The sequence below is a fragment of the Talpa occidentalis genome, unplaced genomic scaffold, assembly GCF_014898055.3.
Source record: "Talpa occidentalis isolate TD23 unplaced genomic scaffold, MPIMG_talOcc4v2.1 talOcc4.8, whole genome shotgun sequence".
Lineage (NCBI taxonomy): Eukaryota > Metazoa > Chordata > Mammalia > Eulipotyphla > Talpidae > Talpa > Talpa occidentalis.
In genome coordinates this window covers 111134120-111159759 of record NW_023605194.1, presented here as the reverse complement: position 1 = coordinate 111159759, position 25640 = coordinate 111134120, and the positions used below count along the sequence as shown (strand labels likewise).

The 25640-nt window shown below is 41.8% G+C and overlaps 1 protein-coding gene across 3 annotated transcripts in view; it reads left to right on the top strand.

Moving 5' to 3' along the window:
* Window positions 1-25359, top strand: part of GAB1 (GRB2 associated binding protein 1) — a 100066-nt gene extending 74707 nt beyond the window's left edge. For 2 of the 3 annotated variants that reach the window (XM_037496672.1, XM_054690512.1), the window contains exons 3-11: window positions 2791-3016; window positions 7280-7881; window positions 9097-9182; window positions 9372-9675; window positions 15419-15508; window positions 17186-17279; window positions 18102-18225; window positions 21790-21912; window positions 24261-25359. In XM_037496672.1, the coding sequence (XP_037352569.1) occupies window positions 2791-3016; window positions 7280-7881; window positions 9097-9182; window positions 9372-9675; window positions 15419-15508; window positions 17186-17279; window positions 18102-18225; window positions 21790-21912; window positions 24261-24419 (1808 nt within the window). In that variant the 3' untranslated portion in view covers window positions 24420-25359. The remainder of the gene's footprint in view (window positions 1-2790; window positions 3017-7279; window positions 7882-9096; window positions 9183-9371; window positions 9676-15418; window positions 15509-17185; window positions 17280-18101; window positions 18226-21789; window positions 21913-24260) is intronic. The other variant, XM_037496673.2, reaches the window with a different exon arrangement.
* The last annotated feature ends 281 nt before the right edge of the window (window positions 25360-25640 follow it).

The window sequence follows — 25640 nt, the reverse complement described above, 5'->3', positions numbered from 1 at the left end:
TTTGTCGAGGGTCAAGGACTTATGTCATTCACAGGTGGGAGAACAGGAAGGTTAAAAATGCGATGGTCCCATTGTGTTAATAAAACAAGGTCAGACAAATGTGATTGTGGAACTGGGTGATTCCCCAACGCGCGCCATTCCCCCTGGCCCCCCATCCACCTCCAAGATGAATCACTCAGTATATTTAGTGTATAGACATCAAGTTTAGGAAGACATTAAAGGAAAAGTGTATCTATAAAAGCAACCACCTGGAAAAGTGACTTTAGGAATCAAGTGGAAAATGTAAATCCACACGATATATTCCATAGTGGTGTATTATTTCCTCCTGATGTTTAGTTTCATTTTGTTTTAGTTAGAACTAAATTGAACTGGATTACACCACTGTTATCAAGCTCGAGGCTAGGGGAAAGGAGAAAAATATAAAGTACAGGTCCTAGGACTTAGGAACTGCTTCCTAATCCCTCAGCTTTTTTGGTTCTCGATGTTGTATAGATTTTTCTTAAGCTCGTCCATGGAAGGTAAATATTTTTCCGCAGTTTCTTTCATTTAACAATGGCAGAGATTTACTCTGATTCACAGTTTCATCTGTGGCATTTTTTTAATCCCCTTAAATAAATCTCCCATTTATTTTGCAACTGAATCAAAACAGGAAAACGTTTCGTAGCGTATGTTATATACACTCTTTAGAGTCGACACCCAGCAGACCAGACGGGTGGTTTATGTGTTCTCACTGAAATTATGGGGTTATGTTGAATAAATGTCCCAAGATTTCATTTTTGTATTCTCACCATGCTCTCTTCTTGCCTTTCGCATAAATAATAAAGAAAGAATGAGCTTCTGGCTTAAAGTGTGAGCTATTGTTAGTTGAGCTTGTGTGAAGACTTGACATTAGATGGAGCATAACAAAGATAAAAATTAGTTCAACTTCCATTTCTATCCTCCAACAGGAGGACGGTTTCCAGTGTAATTAGTATCACATATTTCTTGGGGAGCAAATTTGGAATTGCAAGTGCAGGTGAATGAATGGGTCTTGTAGGTTTGGGGGTGCCCCTTGCATTCTTCTCTTCCAAACTGATGCAGAGAAAGTGCCTAGTATGTTCCTGCTGGTGATTGAAATATTGTTTGAGCATCTACTATGTAAATTCTGATCCTTCTTGTTTGTTCTGGGGAACCAAAGTTAGAGATAAAACTGTTATTTTTAGCCATAGTGTTATCTTAGTCAAGCTTTACAATTAGGATGTGAGTATCTCTGACAAGGGGGATGAAGTTATAAAATCAGCCAAGTTAACTTTACTGTGGTGCTTATATGCATATTAAAATTGAATACATCAAGGCATCAAAAACAGGTGGTGTTATTTTGTAGTACCTGGTGAAGGGACAGGACAGGTGACCTGCATTTGAGTCTTTTGATAGAACATATTAATAATTTCCTCACCATTTTTCAGCATTTTTGGGTTATGTTTTATTATGCAAAATCTCAGTTTCACCCCAGTCTTTTCTATTTCAATATAAACAGACAACAAATTTGTTTATTCATATGTGAACACTTACCTTTTGCTGGATTATGGATAGCCTGTCTTCCTAAACAGATTAACAGAACTTTTCGACTGGGCCCTTGAAATTAAACTTAGTTGATTAAGTGGTTATTATGGGATTTTATTTCTTGTTTTCAAATGACGTTGTTCAGTTTGTTTTCAAATGAACTCATTCTATTTGCTCACTCCTTTTCCATGAAAATATTGTAACAATCCACACCGTGGCAAATGAGGCTATCAATTGAGGGGAGAGATGTTGCCATAAGATTTCTTTCCCTAAACATGAATAGAATTTATTTCCACTAGTTCAGGAGTTAAGAATATTTTCCCCTAGTCTGCTGAGTAGAAAGAAAAGGATGACCAAGTGTAGTGCCAGCAAGGCACAGAGCAGGTTCTCTATGATCTAGGCAGATGGATAAAGGAGAGTCCTGGAGTCCTTGGTGGCTTTTTCAGGACTTTTATTGAGCTTTTTACATGTAGTTCAGCAACCAGGTACACGGCAGGCAGGGGGCCAGGAGGCAGGCAGGCCCCATGTGAATCTTCATTCTTTCTGGGCTCCCTGGCGTTGTTTTGTGGTCTTATGCTCTGCTCTCTCTCTCTCTCCTGTCTCTGCTGCTTTTTCTCTGCCACCTCTGGCATCCCGGTGATGGCACCCTTATATACCCAGCCTCTCAGCCCAGACGTGCCCACTTACACATGCCCACACCCTACTCCAGGTGTCTGCCTTCAGGCACACGTGCAAGACCACAGGTGACGATCCTTGATGCCAGTGGCGGGAGGGTGGAAAAACATGATCACTTCCATTTACCTACATCCAGAAAATACACAGAAGGTCAAGAGCTGACTGTGGTACTTACGGCTCCATGGACTTTAGATACAACTTAATAACTTGGTCTCCTTGGAAAGTGGTCTTGACTCCAAAAAGTACTTCATTATTATCCTGGGAGGGAAAAAAACCTGTCCTCCTAAGATTGAAATACATCTTTATTGCCAGTACACTCAAAACTAAAGACTCTTCAAGGCATCTGTAGAGCCTTAGGAAGAGAAAGGGGCTTATTCTTTGACAGGAATCAATCATTTCCTGTCAACATGTGGCCATGAAGGTGACATTTGTTTGAATGACATGTGTCCTCAAGACGCATGATTCTGTTCTCATGTGTTTCAACGATTTATCTCCATACATTCACGTAGCTTTGTTACAGAAAAGAATTCCTAAAATGGGAGAGTCAGTGATCATTCTTCTTGGGTGTTTCAGATCCTGTGAAGCCACCTGGCAGCTCCTTACAAGCACCAGCTGATTTACCTTTACCTGTAAGTACAGCACCACTGTCCACCCAAGTGGAGTCATCGTCTGGTGTGCCACCTCCCCCGTATCAGCTCATCAGCTCTCCGCCACACCTAGAAACTCTTGGCCTCCAGGAGGATCCTCAAGACTACCTCTTGCTAATCAACTGTCAAAGCAAGATGCCTGAACCTGCCAGGTAAGAGAGTGTGTGGGGTGTGTGTGTGTATGTGTGTGTGTGTGTGTGCATGAGTGCGTGCGTATGCGCACATGGGTTCAAGACTCTTATCTATAAAATTTATAGCCCTGAACTGAAGGCTTACAAGAAACCATCTGCATAGACTGACTCTTGGGTTTATATTCCTCCACTCTTGAGTTCTGAGGGTTTTTTTTTTTTTTGAGAAACGCGATTTCCACCATCTTGGTCACAGAACACGGCTCCCTGCTAGGCTCTTTGGGAAATATGCCTTCCTGTTTCATGCTCTTTGTTACAGACTCACAGTATTACTTGCTTAACAGATTTCACTGATTTATAAATGGTGATCTTGCTCCATTTCTTATGTGATTGTAAACCAGCCAAGGGTCATCTTTTGTTTCTGAAGAAGGAGAGGAATACCTGCTACTGGAAGATTTTGAAAGCAAAACGATTCCATTGCAGTGAGTGTGTTGTGGTTGCTTTGGATCTGTGTGAGAAATTAATTGTACAGGTAAAATCCCAATACAGCAGATGCTATGGATATACAAATTGGTTTTAGTGACATTTGATGCAATCAAATATGTCGTGAAATCCACGCTCTGAAATCTTTGAACTTAGCAGTGAAGCAGAGTTTACCCCAAGCCTTGACTTTAGAAAGCTTTAAGTAGAAAGAAGTAAACGAATGTCAGTGTTTGCCAGAGGCCTTTCCCGTATCCTTGGTTGCCCCATCACAGCCTCTTCTGCCTCCACCTGCCTCTTATCTCATAATCTGTTGAATACTTTAATGTAGTCCTTGCCATTTGAGGCCGAGCAGTTGGAAGGTCCGAGGTAACAGTGAGAACTGAAAGGCAGTTGCTTTGCTATTTGAAAAAGAAACAAAAAAATTACAATGGGGCTGCCTCTGCCATGAACAGCTATATGCCAACTGGCACTGGTCTTGGCGGCAATTTACTACCTGTTGGTACAGACTGGAAGTGGGATGAGCTGTGTGTAGATTGAAAGATGTTATCACACTTATCAGATACTAAGTTTTATAACAAAAAACTATTTTCCTATGGAAAGTGAATGCTACTGGGTTTGGAGCACAGGAAACACTTGTTCAGAGATTTTATGTAGAGTTTGTTAAGACACACAGGATCCTTTCTGTGACTCTGTCCCTGCCTGAGCTGATGGAAGCGCCTCACAGACACGCCAAAGATGGATTTCAGTATATTTGTTGTAATGGGATTTTACCTGTAAGAGCAAAAAAAATTTTTTATAAATCCACAGTAGTGAATAATATCAAATTCTAACTTGATTTTGCTTGTTTGCTGTGAGTAATTAAAATTACACACTGGCAACTTGGTTACCTATACTACTAACGACAGTTTTGTTTTACGGAGATTTACAATTTTTTCGGTATCAACTAGTTAAAAGCCAGCGACTAAACGACAATTTTCAGGACATTGTATTTTGTACCGAGTATGTTTCATCGATTTGATGGTATCGCAGCTTTCTTGTTATTGTAAAAATTAAGCCTAGAATCATCCCCTGATATATTTTGTATTTGTATCTTGCAAAAGTGAGTTAAATTACAATTATTTATGAAGTACCCACTATTTTTTTTTTTTTTTAATTTATTCTTTTATTTTTTTTAAGATTTATTTATTTATTTATACAAGCACTGGGTATAGTCAGAAACGCGGGAGGGTGAGAGAATCCACCAGAGCCAGAGCAGGGAGCAGAGCAGGCAGAAGGACCAAAGTACACTGCTGAGGGGAGCAACGGGAGGCAGGAGAGGTCTGCGCACCATGTGGGACCCTCCTCCGGTGGCCTGGGAGCAGCCGGGGATTGAACCGGCGCTGCAGAGGCTGCGGGCAGCTTCGCAATCCAGCGCTCAACCGCTGCGCCACCGGGGAGGCCCTGAAGTACCCACTATTCTGGGAGATGCTATGAAGGTACGAACTAATTACATGAGGTGCAGTGCCCTCCTGACAGTCACCTTCACAGTTTGCAGGTAAAGTAAAGCTCATGAAGAAATTAAAACATAAGACATTGAGAGTTTCTAGACAGCAGCAAGAGCTGAGAATTTATGGCCGTGCACACTCTTGTCCATCCCACCAGACTCAGCTCAGACGTGTGTTCCTCCTGGAAACATCCCTCAGACTTCCAGGTTGGATTAAATGCCACTCTGAATTTGCACAGCATCCTGGTCATGCCTTCTTATCTGTTTGATGACAGAATTGGAAAAGGCTTGAGAATTTCATTTATTATCCATGAAAAGCATAAGCTAATAAGAGCAGGAACTTCGCTTATAACTCATCATACCTCTAGCTTCTTTTAACTTTTTTTTAACTCATGAATTTGAATGAAATGATGTGCAGACTTTCAAATTTGTGTAGTTGGCACCAGCAATTTCTAGAAGGGACAGTGCAGGTGTTCTTTAGATGGAGGGTGAGAATTATATTTGGACTATATCTGGTATATGGTAGGAAAACATCATTTGTGATTTGAGCTTGAGATCGATTGACTGATTTAAATTAAATTAAGCTTGAGGGAAAGGAGAGGTAGAATGAGCCTGGTGGGAGGCAGGTAATGAGAAGAGCCTGCTTTAGTAAAGGTTGGGTTGGGGGGCTGGTAAGACACACGATCAGACGTGGTACAGTCAGCTTAGCAGTAGCCTCGATGGCAGTGGAGTAGTTCCCACAGCCTGCAGGGACCCTGATAAGGTTTTCTCTGTGCAGGTGAGTGATCTGAAAACCACATTTGAAATCACTGGTCTTAAAGCAGCACTGCAGTGTGGTCCCTGGGATAGGTCAGAAGACAGAGAAACCAATGGAAATGAGGGCACTTATGAGGGTTCTGGGGTGTAGACCCCAGCAGAGACTTGGACATGAAGTTGGGATGAGAACAGGACCAGAGACTAGAAGCTTGGGTGGGAAGCTTGTCCCCTAATGATGGTGGAGACCAGAAAGAACAAATCCAAGTTCATTTTACTTTGAACTTAGAGTATCTGGATAAAGACATTTCTTTTAAAGGCAGGGTGGGGGGGACCATCCATTGAAGGAGCTCTAGAAGCCAGGTAAGACTGGGGTAACCAAGCAGAAGTGAAGGTGATGGGTTTGAAAGATGAGGTTCAGCGTTTGATGATAAGATGGATTGTCAATATTCATTGCAAAGTGAAGTTACAAGAATTTCAATGATGTTTGTGGTAAAGGATTAGAGAGCTGGATTCTGTTGTCCATTTGAGGGGGGAGACAGGAAGAAGGTGACAGTCAGTGAAATAGGAGCTTAGTCCATGAGGGAGAAGGAAAATCAGGATCTACATGTCAGCATGGAGTCTCTGATACTGGGGTGGGTGAGGTGGGGGCTTCAGTGAATAAACACAACACAGATGTCACTGAGAACTCAAGGGCGTGAGCCTGTTGAGAAAACTATCTCGAGTTGTTATTTTAATATTAAGTTCCTCCCAGACTTCGGGCAACATGCAGAGGTGATTAGATATGTAGTTTAGCATTAAGGGGTGTGAGTATGCTGCATTCTTAGCTTCCTCTTGGCTTATAGCCCAGATTTTGTGATACCATAAGATGCAGGGACTGATAATGTACCCCAAACCTAAAATATACGCTAAAGAGATGCGCCAAGGTTAATTACTGTTTGGAGTTGGTTGCCTCTGTAGCTTGTGTTTTCATCCTCTTTAGGGTACTGGCTAAATGTTCATTAAAGAAAGTGAATAGAAAGGAAGCTAGGGAGAGCCTATCAAGTGATAGGCTCCATACTGAATAAATCAATACCAGGTAATCATTAGACTTTTAGTTTTACAGATAAACAGTTTGCCACAGGTGGGCCTAAGCGCAGCGGGCAGGTGCAGCAGTGGCGCAGCCATTAAGCTTCTGCGAGCTCTTCAGAACAAATGCATTTCCTCGTGTCAATGCATTTCCTCGTGTCAAACCCCCGACCTTTCTCAGAGTTGTGTCTCTAACGCCAGTGCTTCAGGGATTGTGGTTTTATGTGTGGATTCATTTAACAGGTGGAGTGGGGGGTGTGGGCAGGGACAGGACAGAACTAAGGAGAATGCTTTTTTGGTGGTTTTGTGGTGGTGGTTTCGTTAGCTGCTGCGCAATCATAAAAACGAAAGAACATTCATGCTTTGAAGCTTATGGATCACACACCAAAAAATCGAATGAAAGAAACGATGCATTTTGATCTCTAAGCTATAAATGCATGTGTGCAAAGGTTGTCTTGTGTCTTCAACATGTTTTCTTGTCATTAACCATCTTTCTTTAGAACACACATGGATTCTGCAAAATCCACGTCTTCTGAGACAGACTGCAACGATAACGTCCCTTCTCATAAAAACCCCACTTCCTCCCAGAGCAAACATGGGGTGAATGGCTTCTTCCAGCAGCAGGTGACATACGACTCACCAGCATCCCGCTCGGCCTCGGTGTCTGTGGACTCCAGCCTGTACAACCTCCCCAGGAGTTATTCCCATGACGTCTTACCAAAGGTGTCTCCATCAAGTACCGAAGCAGATGGAGAGCTCTACGTCTTCAATACCCCGTCTGGGACGTCCAGTGTGGAGGCCCAGATGAGGCATGTATCTATCAGTTACGACATTCCTCCAACACCTGGCAATACCTACCAGATTCCACGGACTTTTCCAGAAGGGACCTTTGGACAGACATCAAAGCTTGACACTATTCCCGATATCCCTCCCCCTCGGCCACCGAAACCGCATCCAGCCCACGACCGGTCCCCTGTGGAAACCTGTAGCATCACACGCACGGCCTCAGACACTGACAGTAGTTACTGCATCCCTAAGGCGGGGATGCCGCCGTCACGTAGTAACACCATCTCCACCGTGGATTTGAACAAACTGCGAAAAGGTCAGCTCCACTTGGCTTCTGCTGTGTTGTCAAGATTAAGGATAGAAAATCGGGTTTTCTGGATATTTGTTCCCTTAGGCATAAGGTGTCGTAAAATGGGAGGGTGTTGCTGAATTTCCTTCGGCTCTGCAGCAGGTGTGGGCGCAGCGGGTCCAGGAGGGGGCCTGTGCACGCAGCCCGCGTCTAGGTGCTTGTTCCCAGACCGGGGAGGAAGGGCTGGACGTGTCCCTTTCTGAAGTGTGGCTTCGCAGGCTTCACTGCAGCAGGGAGAGCACAGCTCGTTCCCGCTCTAAATATCCTGGGTGGGCAGAGCCGTCTTGGGGCAGAGGCACAGCAAGTGAGTCAGCCCCCCAGGACCCTCTGCTCTTACCCCTTCCTGTATTTGTACACCCTCCAGCCGTTCCAGTGTCCCCTTTGTTGGGATCCGTTTCCTTCCCTCCCAGATGAGCCATTCTTATGTTGTGTGTAACAGGTGCTACTCAGTCCCCATCACACCTTTCTGCTTTCTGGGTGTTTGTGTTATTTCTCTTTAAGGCTCTGAATCTTCTCCCACAGCTTCTCCCAGCTGCTTCTCTTCTTTCTATGCCATCTCCTGAGCCTGTCAGAAGTCAGAGACAGACCTTGAGGAGAAAAAATGTGGGTTACCCACAGAGTTTCACACAGTCCCAGAGACAGACCACAATGCTTAAACTGCACGTCCACTAACGGCCTTATGCTGACGTTTCTGTAGTCTGTGGTCAAGTTATGTAGCAGTCTTCAAGAAGATAAAGATTAATGCATTGCGGATAGTCCTTCCTTACTGAGTTCAGTACTTATTCAGCCATGCCATTCCCATTTCTGACTCCCTTCTTGAAGTAACCATCTGCCTACTTACGAATGAGGTATAAGTTAGGCCCAGGGTTATGCAAAAGATAAGAAAATAGAAGTTATTCTTCTCTCCATCTTGAAATAATAATATTTCATCCCAGGTTTGGGCATTCACTCACTGTCATCATCAGTAATGGTATTGATTAGCCAGCGAGTGAGACTCTGCATTTTCTAGTGGTTAATGTGTGAATTCTGAAGACTGTTCTGTGAGCATCCTTTTAAAAATCTTGTATGTGTGCATGTGAACCTGTGTATATCTGTGTAAAGAGAGAGAATAGTTGATTCTGAATTATTCTAAAAGCTTGGCAAAGATGGGAAAAAATGTTGATAGTTTGTTCTCTGTTTTAGATGCTAGTTCTCAAGACTGCTATGATATTCCACGAACATTTCCAAGTGATAGATCTAGTTCACTTGAAGGCTTCCATAACCACTTCGTAAGTATCATTGACCTTGGTACCATCGAGCCTGTTTTATTGTCAAAACCTTCACACTTACTGCCCTGAGACTAAATGAGATCTTGACCTAAGAGTCCCTCTAGGCTACATGAATAGAAGTGACTTACAATTGTATTTTCCTGCTTGACAGTAGTCATGTTTATTAAAAGAAACATATGTGTGTTTTAGAAAATCAAAAATGTGTTGACAGTGGGAAGTGTATCAAGTGAAGAACTGGATGAAAATTATGTCCCAATGAACCCCAACTCGCCCCCACGACAGCATTCCAGCAGTTTCACCGAACCCATGCAGGAAGCCAACTATGTGCCGATGACTCCGGGGACATTCGATTTTTCCTCATTTGGAATGCAAGTTCCTCCTCCTGCTCATATGGGCTTCCGATCCAGCCCAAAGACCCCTCCCAGAAGGCCAGTTCCTGTAGTAGACTGTGAACCACCCCCTGTGGATCGGAACCTCAAGCCAGACAGAAAAGGTAAGGAGAGCTCAGCCAGGTCAAAGGCTCTTAAGCTGCCGGGCTGGAGCTGCGTTTGGCTGTCATTAAATCTCAAGCAGGATTAGGACCAGAAATTTTGGGAGTATATCGTGTTACCTTTGTTATCAGCTTGCTAAGTAACGAGGTCTTGCTGCTTATAGATGCTTAATTATTATATCATACATGGATGTCCAGCTATGATTTTTTTTTTTCAAGTCTCCTGTCTCTCGGGCAGAGTTTACTCACAAGGGTTGGCAAGCAACAGGAGAGAATGAGCAGACACTAGAATGCCCTGCGCCATTGAAATGCAGTGGTTAGCTGCCCCTTCACAGCCATCCTTTGGTGACTTGGAAAAATAATATAGGCAAATCTGTTACATCAAAAGAACCCAGAAATTGCAAGTTTTATCTCTATATTATCTTGTCATTTTTAAGTTGTATTAGCCCATTTAATTGTTTTTTAAAAAGGAAATTAGAACATTACAGATCAAACCAAATACTTCTGCAACTAAATAGGGTCTTTGGCAGCTTTTTTGTGCCCACCTGTGAGTAGATGCCTTCAAATCAGACTCAGACGATGGTGCCCTTGGCATTCTTGTAGGACAGTGAGGGTGCCTGGCTCATCGTCCCTGTTCCATTCGTGTAACAAGTTCTTAAAAGTGATTCTGCCTTCGCGCGGGTATAAATAAGGCCTAGTTTATTCTTTCATGCTGGCCCTCCAAAGTAACACTAAATTCGAAGGCAGCATAGCTTGTTAAGATCTCAGTGTGAAGAAGGAACTTCTCAGCCAAATGAGTGATGTGGACCCAAGTTTTTAAAATGTGAGTTTGAGTAGTTAAGACTCAAACAGCCAGCTGTGTCGGAGCAGGCTGTGAGCGTGGTTTAATCCTGACGACCATGCACGTTCATGTATGTGGGCTGTGTGATGAGAGGCACTATTGCTGGGGATTTTATAGCACACTTGCATTAGCTTTTTAAAAAGGTGTCACATTTGTGTACATTTTTCATGCACCTGGGCTTAGATCGTTAATATTCTAGTTGAGTTCCAGCTGTGGGCAAGAGACTGAGACTTACCTTAACAAAGTGAGTTTTGCATCATTTTGCTTTAAGCTCTGTCTTCCATGTGCTGAAGGGGGCCGTGACCGGGCCTGGGGCAGCCTGGGGACAGCCTCCCAGCAGCTCCCGCTGCAGCTCTGTCCCCGGGAAGGGGTTGCTTCTGCTGTGTCTCCCTCACATCTGTCCTCCTCTGCTGTGTTCTGCTCCGCGGCTTTTGCTCAGCTTCTGCTTTCTGAGAGCTCTGGACTCCCTGCCCCTCAGGGGTCTCAGTTCTGCTCGTGGCTTCTTTTTTCTGGGTCCTCGCAGCCCCCACATCTGTCGCTAAATGCCTCCTACACCACCGATTGGTCTTTGTCTTTGCACACCAGGCACAGGACAGAGCATAGATGGCCCGCGGCACCCACCTTCTGGAAACCTGCGTAGCATCAGCCCGTGGCCCCAGCAACCAATAGCAGGGCCTTTGGGAGGGAGGGAGGTGGCATCTTAGGAGGAGCATGAGCATCTCAGCCTCTTTATTTGATGACTTTTTTGTTTCCCTTTGTCCCCACTTGTCTTTAAATCTATTTTCGACATCCTTAGTCACTTTCTTCTTTGTGGCAGAATAAGCACAGTTATGTCTGGACATGTATAGATTTATCAGTGAGTTCACAGAGTGCTAGGGATTAAGATACAAGTGTCATGAACTCTTTGAGAGTCTGAAATGTTTATTTTAATGCTAAACTGGTTCTTGGCTTATTTTCCTCTGATCAGCGCATGTTAGATCTCTACATTTTAACCTCAAATATAACAGGTTCACATCTTCAGATCCCAACATAAATTTGGAGGTGGTGTCCTTTGGTTAGGGTACAAAGCTCAAAGGCCTCCCTGCTTGTGCCTTCCTGCCCTTGGGGTCTGCAGGACATAGTTTAAAAATTCTCCTTCAAGTTCATATTAATGGTTCCACATAGGAAACGATGCAGTATCAGGAAATCTTTCCATTGACATTTAGACAGGTTTTAAGATCGCAGTGCTGTGCTTTTAGCATCGTAGAATTCATGTACCCTGTATTATATATTATGTTGCATATATATTATAATAATATGGTACATGTGTTACACACAGGTGTAGCTAGGCCTCCCTGTGTGTGCAGTGGAAGTGCTATATGCTCCACTTAACCAGGGATAAATTGCTGCTTCTCTCCATCAACCTAAAGTGACTGTACACTAGAACAGAACAACAAATGTTCTTGGTCACTTCTGGAGATGGTGCTTAGACTTATAAAAATTAACTGAACCGTTGAAAGACGATCCTGAGCACATTGGCCTGGCTTGCTCATTATTCATTTGGTATCTTTGCTTAGATATAAAATGAACTGAGAATGAAATACCAGACAGAATGAGATAGCCACCCAGTTTTTGGCAAAATCAAAGAGAATAGGTTTAGCAAAGCAGTAAAGAAACTACTAAAACCATAAAATTTTAAAAAGGTTTTTGCTTTGCTTTGGTACTGTTCCACTTTTCAAATAAATATGATACAAGAAGGCTTTTAACATTGCAGGGAAAACTTTGTCAGCTCACTTTGGAAGATAAATACATTTTAAAACCCCACTTTACATCTCAAAGCAAAGATCATCTTGAACAACTTGAACTGTAGAATAATCGTCCTCTTTGCTCATGAATTTCTTCTAATGGATAGTATCAGATGAGACTGTTTATTTCAAATTGTGTGATGTCAGAGAGAGCACTCAATCTGTTGTTATTCTGGCGAACTCCTAATAAGTAAGGCTAATTCTATCAAATATGACTTAATTAGTGTCAAAGCCCAGTATAGCTAGTTCAATACCCAATTTCTGTGATTGTCTTCTTTGGATGGGTCTGCAGCAAATGAGTGACATTCTAGCCTTGTTTACACCCCCAATTATAGATGTCAGCTGCTATAGTTTGTAGGACAGATGAGTTTTTCAAATACTTCTAAGTAATCGAGGCTGCAAAAATACATAGATTTCCTGATCACTTAGGTTTAATATATTTCTGGAGCCCTTTACCCATCCCTCCCCTACTGTCTCTGTCACTCTAGTATTTGTTGTGAACCGAGGTTTATTTAAATTAATGGAGGAGAAACACTATCTGGACAGATTAAATATTAGGAAAGCAGATAAGTCCTTGGAAATGCACACCAAATTATGTTTGGATTGCTTCAATCAAAAAGTTCATATTTTAATAGAAAGTAGTTTTGTCGAGTTTGGGACATCTTTAGAATGATTGCAGCTTCTCATTTCATAAATCTACCTTATTTCATCAATGCACTTATCTTGTCCTCTCCCCACCCCAAACTGTCTCCTTCTGATATAACGGAGCAGCTGTTTGAGACTCTCGTGCTGTTTTTAGGTTTGGTTTGATTTGGTTTGGTCTGTTCCTGGCTTTGTGCAATAGTTCTGGCCACTGTTGTTTTAGTCAACAACACATGGTGACTTGGTGCTTGGTATGTGCATTGGTTTGGCTAAAGTGTCTTCCACCTGGCTCATCACTTTGGTGTAAGGAGCATCTGGAACATCTATCCTTGGAGCTTCCGTAAGTGGATCCTTCAGACATATTTTCTCTGAACGTTTTTAAGAGATCATCTACAGAAGTTTTTGAATGTGATGAAAAAGTACCATGTTTTTCAAGAGGTACTTTTATCCTGTAATAAATGTTTGGAAGAGAGCTGAAAGATGCCAAGTCTAACCGGCTTAATAAACAGGTATTAAAGTTTGAAGCTGAAAACAGATTTCTGGTTGGGTGTTGCAGCGTCAGGGAATCAGGGTAAGAGGGTAAGGGGTGCACGTTCATTGCATAGTCTTCACGCGTGCTTGTGTCCTCCGAAATAGCCTCAGCCTTCTGGCGAATTGGCGTTACTATGTTTTTCTTTATACAGTGAGACCTTAAATTGAATATAGAAGATTTTCAGGATGCCGCCTTGATGACATTTTTGAATTAACAGAGAATAATAATGTTGTGAATTATTTTTCTTCTTTCCTGATTTTTGTGACGCCTACTGGAAATAGTAAACCTTTGAAAGAGTAAATCATGTAGGCTGAGTTAGTCTTGTCATATGGGAAGTAAATGTTTCACATTAAGCTGAATTTTTACAGGCAGGGCCTATTCAAACAATGCTGAGTGGTATACAGACTTTCCAGAAAGGGCTGCCTAGGTGAAGCCTGACCTCACAGGGTGGTCTTGGCCATATTTGGAATCACCAGCAACACTCAGTCGCCCTTTACTCCCTTTTAAAGTAGAAACAAGTTATGATACTGATCAGATTCAACACGACCATGTTTAAGAGAGAGGGTGGCCGATGTACCCAGACTTGATGCCTTCCCTGATGGGTCGGCCATACCTCTGCGTGGCCTTGGGTCTCCAGACACAAGGGAGAGGATGTCACCTCCGAAAGAAGCTCACCTCCGCAGCTCGGAGGTGGGAAAGTAAACACATTATCATAGTTGGCGTGGCAGGGCTGTGGCTGAGGTAAGCTCTTGGCACTCTCGGTGAAGCTCCCCGGAGGAAAGTCTGAGAGGTTGAGTGCGATTAAATGATGGCAGAGGAGGGGAACACCAAGGGCTGGGCAGTCAGCGGGCAGGCAGCCGAGTGGGCCTCTTTGAACAGAATGGAGAGGGACTGACTCAGTCATGCAGAGGCGCAGGGAGGGAGAAGTGTATAGAGGGAGGGTGCCAGACGCCTTGCAGGTGCCTGCTGGCCTGGGTCAGGATCCATGCTAATGAGCTTGCACTCTGCCCTGAGCATACCATTAAAAGGTTTCTGCAGGCAGAGAATACACTCTAATCCCCTAGAAAGCTCATTCTGAGATTTAAGGAAACCATAGAAAAAAAAATTTAATTCTTTAAGGTAAAATATTATAAAATCATACTTCTTACAGCAGCTTCCACAGAGAGTACTTGGCCCACTTTTCCAAATCTGGACTTTTCACTGGACTTTTCAGTGCCACTGGGACATGGCAGTGGTTGAATGAGAAGTCAGTGACGGCAACTGCACTTCTGCTTTCAAACACTGAAGTTAAGGCCAGACAACATGCAGGCCCAGGACCTCGAGCCTGATGCTTGCCAAAATGATGTCATCGAGTAGCCAGGGGAAACTGTGGGTCTTAGTTTTGATCCTGGGTTAATAAACCTTGTCGGTTCCACCTGCTTCTCTAGAAGGACTTTGGTCAGGAGGTACTGGAATAGTGACACGAAGGTTTTTAAAATTCCTGCCTCAAATGAAGAAGGTAATTATAGGGAAGTAGACCTTAGGTCTTCATAAGATGCCAAACCTCCAAGAAAATATGTACTTGGAATCTGAGGGGGGTTCTGATTTTTTTTCATTTGATCCAGTTCTATAGACATGTTAGAAAAATAACTAACATGGCACAATGTGTTTCCTCCCTTCCCACAAATCAAGCTAACAACTAACCAAGCTGGTGACCCCAATATCACCCGACGCCCTTTCTTAACACCTAGCTTATACGTTGTCGCATGTGGCTTCCTTCTTCCCCATGTACTGAGCATGAATACACCGCAAAATGGGAATATTCTCTACAAACTTGTTAATGCTTTTGAGATGTAACATGTTAACATTCCTGCTTCGAGCTCTGTTGCTTTTTTTTTCTTTTTTAAAAAATCCATTTTTTTCCAATTAAAAAACAACTATTAAGTGAGTCTTCTTTTTACCAATTAGGTCAGAGTCCTAAAATTTTAAGACCCAAACCCCAAGGTTTAGAGCGAACTGATTCACAAACCGTAGGGGACTTTCCGACAAGAAGAAAGGGTATGTACGTTAGTAATGCATGCTGGATGGGGCTTTGGGAGTTTATTTTGTGATTTTTTTTTTTTTTTCTTAAAAAGTAAAGGACAACAGCCTTAAATGCTACTGCTGTTGTAAATAAAGCATCCCAGCATGTTATTTCTAAAACAAGTGCTCCCCATAATATACACCGAGATCTAGCTGTTATGCCATGAACAGCAGCATGCTAAATATTTGATAATATATGTTTAGTCTTGCCCTTCTGTGTTATTCTTTGAACCTTTCAAACATCAATCCATTGTTTGCTTTAAGCTTGTGGACTGCTTATGAGTTCCGATTGTCGCTTGTATTTGTGTGTGATGTGTGTATCCTATCCTGACACAGAAAACAGAATCTTTCCCATAGATGAGTTATTTTATGCTGTGACTTAGAGTTTGACAGTTAAACTGCTGTTCGTCTTGGGATTTCAGAAAAGTTGAACACACCAGTTAAGTACTTTCAGTCAACTTATTACTCAGTACATGTCCATTTAAGGGCTTCGATGAGCAAAGTTATTTCAACTTGAATTTAAATACGTACATCTGGTCTTCAGAAAATTACTTTGAGTTTTTTGTATTTGCCTTGACAAAAATAGTGATAAGCTTCAGTGAATGTTTCTGGTCCTTGGAAGTGACCACCTATTTTATAGTTTGATGGTAATTATAGCAATTGGTTAAAATTACACATCTGTGAACAAAGACCAAAAGGAAATTTGAAAAAGTGAACATTTTTCTTTAGAACGGCTGAATGGAATGCAGCTAAGATATTTATCCGCTGTGTTTTTAATCGTCTCCTTTAAAATACAGTGAATATTAACAAGCAATGTTGTTTCAATTCTCATTCATAAATTTCTGAAAAATGCGTCAGTCTTTACAGAAAGGGCTGAGAATATAGTTTATACTAGTTAATAATTATCTACCATAAATATGCAAAGATCCCTTATAAACAATACTAATAAAGATACTGGCATTTGTTCTTACTTAATTTGGTAAAGGATGCTGTTGATTAAATTAAACTAAAAACTTGAGATGATTAATTATGGCCTTTTCTCTGAGCTGAGTTTGAAGATGAAATTATTGTTTTAATTTGTTTGCTTCTAGGTTAACAGAAATTAACTTAAGGGATTTCATCATTAATTTTTTTTCAGCTTTTATTTTTGATAAACTTGTATTTAATACTTTTTATGCATAATTTTTATATATAGTAGTACAATTGATGCTTTGATATTGAAGAAAAGGAGTGTTTTTACTTAAATCTCCATATGTGAGGATAAAATGAGTGAAAAAATAAAGTAAGGAAATAATAAATACTGTATGTCAAGTACTCTTTAAGGAATGGGATCACATTACTCTTAGGTAGTTTATATTATAAAACATTTACTTATATAAGAAAGCTGCATGTTGTAATAGAGCTTTGGGATTTGATTAAGCAATCATGAACATCTGATTTAGCTTTTGCTGCGAATTATTCTATTATTTATTATTATTTTAACTTTGTGATCGTGGTCCAGCCCCACAACCCTTTTGGCTCTTATTTTGTGTGTGACACTCTGGCCTTCACTGTCTTCTGGCTCTAACCCATATGTAGAGATAAACCAGAGGGGATCTTGTTCATTCTCCAGATTTCTTTACACTAAAATATCTTTCTCTCTCTTTATTTCAGTCAAGCCAGCACCTTTAGAAATTAAACCCTTTCCCGAATGGGAAGAATTACAAGCCCCGATTAGATCTCCCATCACCAGGAGTTTTGCTCGAGAGTAAGTCTTTGTTTAAAGTACGTAGCTTTATTATTCACACCGATGGAAAAGGCCTAAAACAGTGGTTCTCAATGGATGGTCTGGGGAGCCGCCACTTGGGTTCTTAGAAGTCAGAACTACTTTCATTAAGATAATCTCCTTAGCCTTTTTCACTCTCTTCTCATGAGGTTACACTGGAGTTTCCCAGAGACCACATAGTAGTTGATGATGTTGTGACAACTAGTAGAATGGATGTATCTGTATACTCTTGTGTTTTAAATGCTTGCTATTCATTTGTAACATGATAAATAATCATAGATATAACTCACAGAAACAAGAGTTCCTGTAATTTTTAAGAGCGTTCATAAGACCAAAAGTTTCTGAGAACTACTGATCTGGAAAATTGGAGAAGTTTCTTGATTAAAGATCATGTAATCAACATTTATCTAGACTTGGATATAGGAGTGAGAAGACTCAGTGAAGTTACAAACCTGTAATGAAGATGTGTTCATATTTTGTGTGTACATACGCCAGTTGATTTTTATAGGAATCCTTAAATCTTTCTATATCCATGACTGTCCACTTACCCCCAGCTCACTAGCAGTCATCTTTCTTGTGTTTTACACAAGATGATTAGATGCCCCAGGTACCATTGTTTACAAATAATAGGTGTGCATTTGAATGTGCTTGATCAGTTGTGTTATGATATGTGTACAATAAATGATCGTAAACCTCAATGAGCATGTATGAGTGCATATCAAAGCTCTCTCATGTTGTTTTGCAAATGACCTTAGAAGTTTTGTCAGCGTTATATTTGTGTTGTAATGGTGGTTTCTGTATCAGCTCCTCCAGGTTCCCCCTGTCCCCCCGGCCTGACTCTGTGCACAGCACGACTTCCAGCAGCGACTCTCACGACAGCGAGGAGAACTATGTCCCCATGAATCCAAACCTGTCCAGTGAAGACTCGGTACGTAAAGTCTTCTTAACTGTCTTCCTGAGCAGCCCTTCCTGGCACTCACGCTGGAGGCTTTTTTCCATTCTATAAATCTGATCTTTCCAGCTTTCATTATATACTTAAGGAAAAGGTAGAAGGCCACTTTTTATTTTTTATTGAGGTGACTTGGTTCACAACACTGTATACAATTTAGGGCAATTGGTTCAATCTTCAGATGTAGGTCACCATACCCAAAACCAAAGCCCCCCTAATCCTCCACCACAGTCTGCAAATGCCCTCCCACCTCTGCTCCCCACCCCACACTCTCCTTCTGGTAGCAACTCTACACTCAGATTTCTAGGATTTGTCTTGGTTTAGTTTTGTCTGTTGTTCTATTTCTCCCTACTTTTTTTTAAAAAAACACTTCTTTTTTTTTTTTTTTAAAGATTTATTTATTTATGCATGCAAGAGTTGGGGTGCAGGCCAGAGATGCGGGCGTGGAGGGGTGAGAGGATCCACCAGAGACAGAATGGGGAACAGAACAGGCAGACTGACCGAAATACACTGCTGAGGGGAGCAGCAGGCGAGACAGGAGAGGTCTGCTGCACCATGTGGGTTGCTCCCTCTCCGGCCAGGGATCGAACTCATGCTGCAGAGGCTGTGGATTGCTTCATAGTGCGTTGCTTAACCCCTGTACCACCAGGGAGGCCCTGTTTCTCTCTATTTTTTAAAGCGCTATTCCAAAATAGTATGGTAAAGTCCAACATGGGTAAATAAGCTGGGTGTAAATATCCATACGCCACTTCACATAGAAAGTCAATGTGTCTTTCTATCTCCTGCTGCTGCTACATCAGGTTCATCCCAGCTGACTCTTCCTTAGAAAAGAAGGTCATAGGGCCTCCCTGGTGGTGCAAGGGGTTAAGATACAGCACTATGAAGCTATCTGCAGCCACTGCAGCATGAGTTCGATCCCCGGCCAGGGAGGTGACCCACATGGCACAGCAGATCTCTCCTGACTCACCCGCTGCTCCTCTCAGCAGTGTATTTTGGTCATTCTGCCTGTTCTGTTCCCAACTCTGTCTCTGGTGAATCCTCCACCCCACACCTCTGGCCTGCACCCCAGCTCTTGTATACATAAATAAATCTTTTTAAAAAAAAATAAGAAAGAAAACCAGGTCAGAGTGATCATGTGATGTCCCAAAGCCTTTGGAGCTTGGTGTCAGGATGAGGGGGCATGGGCATTTTACAGAACCTGGTGTGTGCTGGGGCTGATGGTGTCGGTGAAGAAATAGACTCAGAAGTGGAGACAGGATCCGATCCAACGCGGCCCCAAAGCACAGGCAGGATGGTTCTGGGCACAGAACTGTCTGCGCACAGGATGTGGGGGAGCAGGGGGTCTGCCGAATCAGCAACTGGGTTGCTACTCCAGTTTATATAGAGAGCTGCAGTCCGGCATTTGTGACCTGAAGCGTTGAAGTGACCCCTGAAATCGAGTGATGGTGAGGCTGTCCTCCAGTAACATCAACAATAGGTTTGATGATATGCCTCTTTTTAAAAGAATTTTAGGAAAACAAAACTTTTTTTTTTTTTTAATTCAAAGAACACTTAGAGGAACTCCTGGAAACTTAGGGTTCTAAACTATTTTGGGAACATGCCAAATTTAAGGCTAGAACAGAGGCAGGCTGTTCCTTGTTGAGATTGTATCAAGAATAAAGTCTTCCTTGGAGGGCCACAAATTTTAACATTTTATTGATGAAAAAATGTCCAGTTCTACTAATAATTAGAAAGCAGTTCCGAGAAACTCCTCCGGAATGGCTTCCTGAGGTGCGGCATGCACGTGCTACCTGCAAGGCGCCCTTTGTGTCCCGGGAGGACTGTGAGCCCTCCTGGGCCGTGCTCATGAGAGAAATTCCAGGCGTGGGTCCTTTTGTCTATCTATCACTTTGGAACACAGAACGCACACACACACACACTCTGCTGCTTGATTTTTTTATGTGAGAATGAAGCATGGAATCATTTGGAGACAAAAATTTCAGTTTTTAACTGAACTAGAGAGCAGGGGCTGTGCCACATGAGCATCCACGCCTATTTCCACATTTCATGCCCTGCATGAATTTATCCTCCTTCTTTCTGTAAATGCTTTAGTAGCATTGTTGATAAATGCGATCTAAAAATCTGTTCCGCAGGGCCTCCCTGGTGGTGCAAGGGTAAAAGTCTCAGCGCTATCAAGCTATTGCCTAGCCTCTGCAGCATGAGTTTGATCCCTGGCTAGGGAGGTGACCCACATGGCGCAGCAGACCTCTCCTGTCTTGCCGATGCTCCCCTCAGCAGTGTATTTTAGTAGATGCACCTGTTCTGCTCCCCACTCTGCCCCTGGTGCATCCTCTCACCCCCAGCACCACTGGCCTGTACCCCAATTCTTGTATGCATAAATAAATAAAATAAATCTTTAAAAATCTGTTCCCCAAAATTGAAAATCAAAAACCATATTAATAGAAATCTGTCTCTCTACCTGGACTGTCACGTTCGGTCACGCAGGTTACTCACTGGGAGGAGACTGAAAGTCCAGAGTGTGCAGCGAGCATGGCAGTGGCTGTGTGCTGGGGAGTGTGCACCAGGCAGCAGCAAATATAACAGACTCAGTGGAACTAGATTTAAGCAGTTTGCAAATGGGTTTGTCCTTCATGACAAGTACAAATGTTTCACTTTTTACATCATTTTTATTTTCTTCCAAAGTAGGAGATAAGATGTGGGTGAAAATCTCCATATCAAGCAGTTTGCCTGTGGGAAGCCAGAGACACTTATCAATGGGGTTGAGAGCGCCAAGGCTTGGAAACAAGTCATTTGTTGGGACACACCTAGAAGACTCGTAGTTCTGGGAGAGGGTCTGTGTTCCTGTCGTCCATTCCTTTTTATTCATTGTCAAATTCCTACTTGCCTGTTTCTTTTTCATTTTTCTATTCTGAGCTTTTCCCTTTTGTTTATAAAACAGCTCTCTTTTCTCTTGTTTTTTTTTTTTTTTTTTTTTTTTCCCAGTCTTTTTTTAGAGAGTCGTCCCTCTGTTACACAATTCCTGCTAGGACAGAAGGGTTCAGGCTAAGAAGACCAAGGAAATTAAGTGATAAAAATTCCAGATGGTTGAAACAAAATAGACTTTGCCAATAGAATAACTATTCACAGCCTTCAGCTAGTGTGCTGATTCTAAACTAATTTTAGTGTAAAGGCCTTTAACAAAATATGGAATTTAAACATTTATGTGAAAGCAAGGCATGTAACGATTCTGTAGTTACTACAGTTGAGTAAAGATAGCACTGAGATAATGTTCAGATTATGCTGTCAAGTGAACGGTGGTGTGATGTCTTAGTTTCCACCAGGTTTAACTTTTGAAACAACTTTGAGCTTGCTCTAAGCTAAGTTTTATTCAGTTTTTAAAATATTAGTTCTTTTCCCCATCCTAAAAGATTATTTAATTTTCTAAGCAGACATTTTTTCAAGCTACATCCTATTGAAATAAATATTTAGTCTTCAGTCGCCAACAAGATAAGTATTATGTATCACGACTGTCTGAGAGTTGGTTTTGTTTTCCAATACTTCCAGAATCTTTTTGGCAGTAACAGCCTCGACGGAGGAAGCAGCCCTATGATCAAGCCCAAAGGAGACAAGCAAGTGGAATACCTAGATCTTGATTTAGATTCTGGGAAATCCACACCACCACGTAAGGTAAGTGAACAGCGTTCAATGACGTTGTAACTCTGAAGAATCTTATCTCCTTTGGGGGAGTTTTTTTAGTGCGGTTAATTTATATTTAGTAAAGGCTACAATTTAAGCTATTTCATAACTACAAGTTAGAAAGTTATGGAGCACCTCCCTGGTGGACTAGGGGTTAAGTCTCAGTGCCATCACTTTGCTAAGGCATGAGTTTGATCCGCAGCCAAGGAGCTGACCCACAGGCTCAGCAGACCTCTCCGCCCGCCCCTCAGCAGTGTATTTCAGTAGATCCGCCTGTTCTGCTCCCCACTCTGTCTCTGGTGAATCCTCTCACCTGCCCGCACCTCTGGCCTATACCCTAGCTCTATGCAAAAATAAATGAATAAAATCTTTTTCTAAAAAAAAGAAAGTTATGGAGACTAGTACATTTTTTCTTCTCTAGCAGAACGTGGAAGTGCTCTGTCTTCCCTGCTCTCCTAGTGGTCGCCATTGCAAAGCTTCCTTCACAAATTCTAAAGTCAGTCAGTGTCTTTACTCTTTTTCCCGTGTTAGTTCAAATTATTCCCCTCTGATTTATGTGCTATTTTTATCCAAAATTTTAGTTTTTTCTTTTTGTTAAACCCACAGAGATAGTAGTAGTAGTAGCAATATTCTGTTTTAACTCTATAGATGATGTTGTTTTACATTTTCCTACATGTTCAAAACTTCTCTTTTTACTCATTCCTTCTTGTATCTTAAACCTGCCTTTTGTAATCATTTTCTTTCCTTCTAAAATACCTCCTTTGCACGTCCTTTTTGTGGAGGTCCATTCCTGGTAAATGCAGTTTTTGTTGAACTGAAATGTCTTTATTTTGCCCTTGGTTTTGAAAAAGAATTTTGTTGAGTTGACAGTTCTTGTTGGACAATCATATTCTCTCAACACATAGAAAATACTGTTCTGTTATTGTCTGGCGTCTGTTGTTCTGGCCGAATGGCATGGGTCAGTCTAAGCCTTTGTCTTTTCTAAGATCTTTTCTGGATCCTTGGTTTTCTGCAGGTCACAATGGTGTGTCTACACATCTAGACTTGGATTCTATTTATTTTCTCTGCTTTATTTTTGGATTCATACTTTTTATCAATTCTGGAAAAGTCATAATCATTATCTCTCTAAATTTGGCTCCTCTATCGATCTTATGATTGTCTCTTGAGGCTTCTAGCTAGATATTGGTTTGCTGTTCTCTGCTTTCCACACCGCTTCTCACTCTTCCATGTTTCTGTTTGATTTTCTTTGTTCTTAATTGCTTTAGTTCCTTCACCAATCTCAGCCCTCTCAATCCTTCTGTTTAATTAATATTTCAATTAGGGGGCCTCCCTGGTGGCGCAAGGGGTTAAGGCACAATCTGTGAAGCTGTCCACAGCCTCTGCAGCCTGAGTTCGATTCCGTGCCGGCCAGCGACCAACCCACATGGCGCAGCAGACCTCTCCTGACTCACCCGCTGCTCCCCTCAGCAGTGTATTTCAGTCAGTCTGCCTGTTCTGTTCCCCACTCTGTCTCTGGTGAATCCCTTCACCTCCCCCCACGCTTCTGGCCTGTACCCCAGCTCTTGTACGCATAAATAAATCTTTTAAAAAATTAATATTTCAATTATTTTATTTTTCATTTCTAAAATGAAGTTTTGTTTCTCTTTTTTCAAATATGTCTGGCTGGCTTTAATAGCTTCTTCTTCCTTATTATTTTATTCCTTTTATTTAGTTTTTTTCTAATTCCTTAAACATTATCTATATATAAACAGTACTGTGTATGCACTAATTTCGGTAGCTAAAGTCTGTGAAAGTGTGACTCTGTGTGATTGTTTCTGTTAACCCAGATTCTTGAGTGCTTGTTTCCTTGTGTTTTGTTTTTTTTTAAGATTTATTTATTTATGCATAGAAGAGCTGGGGTGTAGGCCAGAGGTCCGGGGGCAGGGGTAAGAGGACTTACCAGAGACAGGGGGGAGCAGAATGGGCAGATGGACTGAAATACACTGCTGAGAGGAGCAGCGGGCGAGACAGGAGAGGTCTGCTGCACCATGTGGGTCAGCTCCTCTGCTGGGGATCGAACTCATGTGCAGTGGCTGCCAATAGCTTCATAGTGCCAAGACTTAACCCCCTGCACCACCAGGGAGGCCCACATGCAATAATTTTAAGTGCAAAAAAAAAAGCCCTTTACAATTAGGAGGGAGTCAGCAATGTAAAATTGAAGTAACGGTATGTTTTTGTGACCCAGTAGATTTCCCAGAGTATGCACAGCACATGTGTGTGTGTGTGTTTTAAGACTGAATTTCGCTCAGAAGTACATCTTTTTATATGGGACTTTAAGGTTCGTTTCCTTAACTTTTTAGCAAAAGAGCAGTGGTTCGGGCAGCAGCGTGGCCGATGAGCGGGTGGATTACGTTGTGGTAGACCAACAGAAGACCCTGGCCCTAAAGAGCACCCGGGAAGCCTGGACAGACGGGAGGCAGTCCACGGAGTCCGAAACACCCACCAAGAGCGTCAAGTGAAAACACCGCTTTGTTGGCTTGAACAAAAGAGAACTCACTTGTAAAAGATGAATCCCGTTTGACCGAAGATGGCTCGAGACATCTACTCCAGGCAGATCCTCGACCAAGAGGCGTGGACTGTCCAAGAAGTCTCCAGGCATAATCAAATAATCCGACTGTCAATGGTGCTTTGTGGTATCTGAACAATTCATCATATGTAAATAATGTGGGAAAATAGTATTGTGTGGCTCCCAGAGGAAGCATTTGTTCCATAGTTAACACACTTGTAGTATTACTGTATTGATGCACTTTTTCATTTAAAACATTGGTTTTCTCAAATGTACCTTAACATAGTTCCTTTGGGAGTTCTTGTTTTTCCTCACACTACTCCATATAATAAGTTAACTAAGCTACTTTTAGTTTGGGAAGTTGCTCTTTAACTACAGCCTAACACCATTAAGAGGAGAAGTAGAGACTCAGTTGACATGTCCACCTGAAACCTCAGGTGGTGACCGTTAGCTTGTCAGCTAGAGTGCGGTCCACTTCCTTCATTGCCTTCCAAAATGCCGACGATAATATATGTACTGGTGTCAGGAGCTACTCCTCTGCTTCATGTACATTTAATTTTCAATGGTAGAACTTTGTTCCATGTTGTCAATTACAGTGTTTTTGGTTCATTGAGTGAAGATTCTGCCGGCTTACACCTCAGAAGACAGAATTATGCTATGGAGTAAGCCTGCACGTCACTGGGGGCATGCAGTGGTGACATGCTCTCATACTTGTTAAACTGTATTAAGCTTTACATTTTTGGCAAAATGTAGATTATATAACTAATCAGGTACGTACCAGGCACTGATGTGCTAATAATACACTGATCAGGTTTAGGCAATGAGCTTTAGTTTGTTCTTGTTAGTCCTAATGTTGGTTTCCAGTTTGGAATTAATGATACAGTTGACACTCACTGTTAGTTATAGCAACATACTGTGATTTTTTAATTAGACAGTAATTCAGATTTATTACTCTTAAGAATGAAATTCTATCTTTTGACACCATAGTGCCCTTTCTATGATTTTTTTTTAACTTTACTTAATATTCTTCTTGGCCTTATATTTAAATCCCTATGCAATTAATATTTTATATCTGCATTAAAAAAATAGATGTCATATAAGTGATTCTCGTATGTAGCACCTGTTGCTTTTCCAGTAAAAGAACTAAGAGTTTTGTACTGTGATTTGTAGTCAC